Raw genomic sequence first — 7,486 nt, 5'->3', positions numbered from 1 at the left:
AGATAACCAGCAGACTGGGGCTGGTTCCCAGAGGAATCAACCAGGTGGTTATAGTGTTGAAACATTCAGTCCTGTCCCTTCCACCATACACCGAACTCCCTAACCTCAGAAGAGAGGAGAGGGGATGGAGGTCGAATCATTCACTAAAGGTCAATGATTAAGTCAACCATGTCTATGTCATGAAGCCTCAATAAAAACTCAGAAATGCAGGCTGTAGGGGGTTTCCATACTGGTGAACAAGAAAACATCTTCATGTCATGAGAGTTGAACAGTTCAAAATACATGGGAATAGAAGCTCCTGTTTTTAAGGCTCACCTGGATGCCACCCTATATATCTCTTTATCTGGGTATTTATTTGTAATCTTTAATATTCTTTGGAATGAATGAACAATTAATTTAGTGAGAAAAATGTTCTCCTGAGTTCTGTAAGCCATTCTAACAAATTAATCAAACCTGAGGAGCGAGTCATGGAAACCTTCAATTTATAGCTGAGTTAATTAGAAGCACAGGTGACAAGCTAGACTTGTGACTGAGGCAACCCCATGAACTGTAGCCCACCAGGCTTCTCTGTCCATGGACTTCTTCAGGCAAGAACACTGGGGTGGGTAGCCATTCCCTCCTCCAGGGGAGCTTCCTGACCCAAGGGTCAAACCTGGGTCTCCTGCATTGCAGGCAGATGCTTTACTAGCTGAGCCACTGGGGAAGTCCCTATATAGAAGCACAGCTGACAAGCTAGATTTGTGATTGGGGTCTGAAGTTGGTACAGTCTTGTGGGACCAAGTCTTTAAACTGGATATCTGATACTATTTTCAGGTAAATAGTGTCAGTTAAATTCTAAGGATGTCCAACATGTGTCAGATTTTTGTGGGAAAACACCCACACAGATATGCATCTCAGATCAGTTTCCTGATGGAAGGAAGGGAAGTCATCCCATTGACTTCAATCCCTGTGGGAAGTGTGGCCTCATTTCCAGACTGTGCCTACTTGAGTTAAGCATGTGAGGAGACCCTGAGGGAAAGTTGTGGGGGTATACAAAGGGGCCTGGGGTGACTCAGGTTCGGTTTGCTTGGGTGAGAGAGCATCAAAACCTGTGTTCAAAAGCTTGCTGCAAAAAGGGGTAAGAGTGACAGGAGTAATCATGGAGATTCAAAGATTCTTGCGTATTGGGCAAAAAAGGTGCATAGGTGCATAATACAAAAAAGTAGGTGGCTAATTTCCAGGCTTCAACAGTGTGTGAACTGTGAACTTCCAGATGTTCAGACTGAATTTAGAAAAATCAGAGGAATCAGAGATCAAATTGCCAACATCTGCCTGATCATCAAAAAAGCAAGAGCATTCCAGAAAAATGTCTACTTCTGCCTTATTGACGATGCCAAAGCCTTTGACTGTGTGAATCACAATAAACTGTGGGAAATTCTTCAAGAGATAAAAATACCAGACCACCTGACCTGCCTCTTGAGAAATCTGTATGTAGGTAAGGAAGCAACAGTTAGAACTGGACTGGAATAACAGACTGGTTCCAAGTAGGGGAAGGAGTACATCAAGGCTGTATATTGTCACCCTGTTTGTTTGACTTATATGCAGAGTACATCATGCGAAATGCTGGGCTGGATGAAGCACAAGCTGGAGTCAAGATTGCTGGGAGAAATATCAATAATCTGAGATACAAATGATACCACCCAATGGCAGAAAGCAAAGAACTAAAGAGTCTCTTGATAAAAGTGAAAGAGGAGAGTGAAAAAGTTGGCTTAAAACTCAACATTCAAAAAATGAAGGTCATGACATCTGGTCCTATCACTTCATGGCAAGTAGATAGGGAAACAATGGAAACAGCAACAGACTTTATTTTTTTTGGCTCCAAAATCACTGCAGATGTTGACTGCAGCCATGAAATTAAAAGACGCTTACTCCTTGGAAGAAAAGCTATGACCAACCTAGACAGCACATTAAAAAGCCAAGACATTACTTTGTCAACAAAGGTCCATCTAATGAAAGCTATTGTTTTTCCAGTCATGTATGGATGTGAGAGTTGGACTATAACGAAAGCTACGTGCCAAAGAATTGATGCATTTGAACTGTGGTGTTGAAGACTCTTGAGAGTCCCTTGGACTGCAAGGAGATCCAACCAGTCTATCCTAAAGGGAATCAGTCTTGAATATTCATTGGAAGGACTGATGTTGAAGTTGAAACTCCAATATTTTGGCCATCTGATGTGAAGAACCAACTCATTGAAAAAGACCCATGCTGGGAAAGATTGAATCGGGAGGAGAAGGGGATGACAGAGGATGAGATGGTTGGGTGGCATCACCGACTTGATGGGCATGACTTTGAGTAAGCTCTGGGAGCTGGTGATGGACAGGGAAGCCTGGCATGCTGCAGGCCATGGAGTCGCAAAAAGTCGGACACGACTAAGTCAAGTCCAACTCTTTTGGGACCCTGTCCTTCACTGTTTCCCAGTTTTTGCTCAGATTCATTTCCATTGAGTCAGTGATGCTATCTAACCATCTCATCCTCTACCACCCTCTTCTCTTTCTACCTTCAATCTTTCCCAGCATCAGGGTCTTTTCCAATGTGTCAGCTCTTCGCATCAGGTGATGAAAGTATTGGAGCTTCAGTGGCAGCATCAGTCCTTCCAATGAATATGCAGGGTTGATTTCCTTTAGAATGAAGGGTTTTGATCTCCGTGTTATCCAAGGAAATCTCAAGAATCTTCTCCAACACCAGTTCAAAAGCTTCAATTCTTTGGTGCTTAGCCTTCTTTATGGTCCTACTCTAACATCCATACATGACTACTGGAAAAACCATAGCCTAGACCTTTGTCTAAGCTCAGACCTTTGTCCACAAAGTGATGTCTTTGCTCTTTAATATGCTTTCTAGGTTTGTTGTAGCTTTACTCCAAGAAACAAACACAACATTGTAAGGCAACTATATCCCAATAACCAGAAATAAACTAAGGAATTAATAGTTGATAGTGTTGATAAGTTATCAACCTCAATACTCTATTTACTTTTACTTTATTTAAGATCCAAATCTCCCAATATCTGTTGGTATTATTCAAATGAGTAGTCTGAGAGTCAACTTGTGACATTTAGGGAGGTGTTGAATTTGAAAAGTGGGAGCAAAATTTCTAGAGACAGTGTTTTGGCCAAAGAAAGTCCAGAAAAACCTTTCACAATACTGCTGAAAGTAAATGAGTTTGTGGTACTCCTACTTAATATGTTTGAAAGAAAAACATGAATGCTATTTTTTTCTTTATATCAATTTTTTTCTCTGATCAGAATTTTCCCATCTCAAAAATGTAAATATTATTAAGTTTACAACATGATTTTGAGTTTTAAATCAACAAGTCCAGTGATTGCTCTTGAACTTAATTCACTTTTTTTAGTGCAGCTTTGTGTGCTAGTTTTCATAACCTCCAGAAATCATTCTTGGACATATGAATAGAACTGAGTGAATAAAAATATCTTACATATCCTGTACACAGAATATGTAGACTTGAATAGGAAAACTGATCCTTCTATTTTTACAGATATATCTGTGCAGCATGTTATTGAAGATATCTCTAATTTGCTGAAAATTCAACTCAAAATTCTACTTTTGAGGCATTTGCCTCTTTAGTTTCCGCCTCCTGAAAGTGCATGAATTGTATTTTGCTCACATCTTTTCTGACACCAAATGTGTGAGATTTTTTTCACAACAATAACCAATATTCCTACTCTCCAAACACCAACTGGGCATCCTGTAATTCAATTTAACTTTGACAGTAACTACCTAAATCTAGTGCCAGATCCTGCCAATTTAAGAACAAAGTCCTCCACAAGACCACCCCCAGTTTAGAAGGCAGTTGCAAGCTCCAGATTGCCACCCATGTCAATGACCAAATAACTATAAATCAAGAGTTGCCATAACCCCTTCTTTAGATTTAGTGATTTGCAAGAGTGACTCATATAACTCAGGGAAACACTTTAGTGTACTGGTTTATTACAAATAATATAAAGGAAGAGATATATGGGATGAAGTTTGGAAAGGTCTTGAGCACAGGAACTTCTGTCTCGGCAGAGTTTAGGGCACTCTACCTTCTTGTCACATAGATGCAGCCACCAACATGGAAGTCTCCAAACACTATTGTTTAAAGTTTTTGTGGAGGTTCATTGGGTAGGCATGATTCATTAAGTTATTGGCCATTAATGACTTAACTTCCAGTAACTCCTTCCCAGACATTGGGTTAGGACTGAAAATTACAAACTTCTAACCACATGGTCAGTTCCTCTGGTATCCAGGCATCCTCTGGAAGGTATCTAGGGACTCTTGTTTGAGTTAATTCATTGGCATAAACTTTCAAGCACATTTTGAAATGTGCTTGTTACGAAAACAAGAGATACCTTCTTATCCATATTACTCAGAAAATTTCAAGGGTCCTAGCTGCTCAGTGCCAGAAGTCAGGACAAAACAAAAAAAAGTATATATTTCTTATTACATCACAAGAGACTATAGCCAAAATGGCAAATATGTCCATGGATACAAAGAATAGACTTACATCTCAGCATAAAATCTTGATAACTTTGTAATTATCTAATCTTTGTGAGGTCAATAATATCTGCCTCACTGAGTCATTACAAATATCAGAGGAGAAAAAGGTAAAGGATTTCATATATATTAGAAACCCTTAGCGACAGACGTTGCTTTAAAATGTTAACAAAATCATATAACAATTAGCATATGTAGCTACATAAACAATTTACATGAATATAATATATACAAAGCTATAGAAATAATTAGCAAAATATACTTATTAATAAAAAAATAAAAACATAAAATAAGTTCTCTTTGCATTGGCCTGAAAAAATATGTAAGTACATCCATTTCAGCTTGTTATTTACTTTGAACTTAAGAAATAGTGTATAGAAATGATATCCCAAATATCCTGATGCTCCAAATCAGTTTTGATCCCTTTAAATCTGCTTCCTCCTCACAAGTGATAAGTTTTTAAATATATGTGTCCCTCCAAAACCACAGTTCCCTAATACAATGTGCCTAAGTGCCTTCTTCACAGTCTTGTTCCTTAGCGTGTAAATCAGGGGGTTCAGCATTGGGGTGACCACAGTGTAGAAGAGGGCTACAAGCTTACCTTCCTCATGAGAGTTTCTCCTGGCAGGTTGGAGATACATGAAAAGGATGCTCCCATAAAACAGAGCCACTACTGCCACATGGGACAAGCAGGTATTGAGTGCCTTTCTCCACCCTTCTGCTGACCTGATCTTCAACACAGCCCAGGAAATATGGCTGTAGGAGACCAGAATGAGACCCAGAGGCAAGACAACAAAGATAAAGCTGGCCACGTACATCTCTACTTCATTGAAGCTGGTATCCACACAAGCCAGTTGCACAATGAGGGGCATCTCACAGAAAAAGTGGTCAATGCGATTGTTCCCACAGAGAGGCAGGAGCATGGTGAGTGTGGAACCTACCATACTGGTGGTCAGACCCCCAAGCCACGAGGCAAAAGCCAGGCTGCAGCAAAGCTTTGGATGCATGATGACAGTGTAGTGGAGTGGCCTGCAGATGGCAGCATAGCGATCGTAGGACATGACTGCCAGGAGGACACATTCAGTTGCCCCCAACCAGTGGGAGATATAGAACTGGATCACACACCCTCCATAGCTTATGGCTTTCTGTGGTCCCCAGAGATTGACCAGGAGTTGAGGGATGATGCCTGTGGTGAAGCTAATGTCCAGGAAGGAAAGGTTGACCAGAAAGAAGTACATAGGAGTGTGGAGATGCACATCCATGCAGGAGACCACAATGATGAGGATGGGTTCTAGAGAGGGCCGTTCAGAGAAGCCCAGCAGTATAAAAACTGCTGGAAAACTTACACTGGCTATTTCCATCATACATACAGCTAAAGGTAGGGCAAACAGGTTGCCTGCAGGTGAGTGGGAAGGCACAGGATGTGAGGTATAAAGGGGATTATATCAGTGAGCAAACTTTAAATCTAGATGTATATTCATTGCTCCTGAAATCATCCATTCAACTTCATTGTGGATGAGGTTGCATCATCTTCTTGAAGGCCAGTTTGGAACGGGGGCTAAATGACATGGAAATATGCATAGCCTGTGGAAAAATGGATGCATGAAATATTTTTGCCAATGACTTATTAACTGAAATATTACTTACAGAAGCAACATCCAGAATCAACCTAAGTTTTTAGTGATGAGTTATCACTGGGTATGGTATTTCATATAATGAAATACTGCACAGGCATTAAAATGAGCCTGTGCTAAAATTTGCTTAATGTTGTGTGGCAGCCTGGATGGGAGGGGAGCTGGGGGCTAATAGACACATTTACATATGTGGCTCAGTCCCTTTGCTGTCCACCTGAACATTGTTAATCACTTATAGTCCAGTATAAAGTAAAATGTTAAAAAGTTGGGCCTGTGCTCCTTTGACACTCAGTTAATAGCCACATGGAATCCATCTTGACATTTCTCTTCTCTCAAATCCCACAATAATTGGCAATTTTTGTTTTATTAAATGTATTATTAAATGTATGCAGATTCTCATGACTTCTCACTACCTCTAATGTTTCTACCCTGACCCTTGCTGTTATCATTTATCACCTGAACTGTTGATGTAACATCCTAACTTGTCTTCCTGCTTCCTTATTACTTCCCTTCAAGTTATTCTCAACATAGTACTTGTAAGATTACATTAAAATGTAATATGGTCATATTGCTCCCCTGCTGAACACCCCCAGTTTCATGGAGCAAAGCTTGCAGTGATTTTCCTCCAAGACAGCCACATGCTCACATTCCTCACCTCCTTCAGTTTGTTTCTCAAAAGTCATATTTTACTGAGGGCCTCCCTCACTGTGTTATTTAATATTGAAAATTACAGCTTCCTCTCAGCTCCATTCTCCCCCTTTCCTGCTTTATTTTTATTCATAATATTTATTACCATAGAACAAATATTCTATTCCAATTTATTGTGTTTATTACCTACCTCAATCCATTAGAGTAAAAATTTCATGGAGTTATGGCTTTCTGTTACTTTATTTTTGGGTCTCCAGTGCTAACCCAGTGTTTGGCATACAGAAGTCCCTTAATCAATTATCACTGAATGAGCAAACTGTGAAGCAGTTTTTAGAATGGTGTGTAATCATGGTGGAGGCAGAACTGAAGCAAAATGAAGGTTATAGTTGATAACCTCACAAAAGTATTTCTAAGAATGAACACTTAAAGCTGTCAAAGTCATGCCCCAGTGACCCAGACCATCTTTTCCTCTTATAAACGTTAAATAAACAACACAGGACCTAGCAGGAACAGTGTGTGAAGTCAGAAGCTCTTAGAAGAAAACAATCAGTCTGCCTCAGGTGTATCTGAAGAGTTCTGGGACTGTTCTTAACAAAAACATGAATTTTGTCTTTTCAGTCTTTTAAAAGGAAAAGTAAATTTATTATAATTGGAGTCCATGCATTGTGAAGAATAGA

General features: G+C 39.8%; 1 protein-coding gene across 1 annotated transcript; it reads right to left on the bottom strand.

The window, feature by feature from the left end:
- Positions 1 to 2,201: 2,201 nt before the first annotated feature.
- On the bottom strand, positions 2,202 to 5,891 carry LOC120863793 (olfactory receptor 2C3-like; the record flags this gene model as incomplete). Its single annotated transcript, XM_040240358.1, has 2 exons — positions 5,012 to 5,891; positions 2,202 to 2,224 (listed from the first exon to the last, which is right to left on the bottom strand). Coding segments are annotated over exons 1-2 (903 nt in total), but the record flags the coding sequence as incomplete, so codon positions are not given.
- Positions 5,892 to 7,486: the final 1,595 nt, after the last annotated feature.

This window comes from Oryx dammah, unplaced genomic scaffold, assembly GCF_014754425.2.
Source record: "Oryx dammah isolate SB20612 unplaced genomic scaffold, SCBI_Odam_1.1 HiC_scaffold_5, whole genome shotgun sequence".
NCBI classification, from domain to species: domain Eukaryota; kingdom Metazoa; phylum Chordata; class Mammalia; order Artiodactyla; family Bovidae; genus Oryx; species Oryx dammah.
This window is presented reverse-complemented; position numbering and strand designations above follow the sequence as displayed.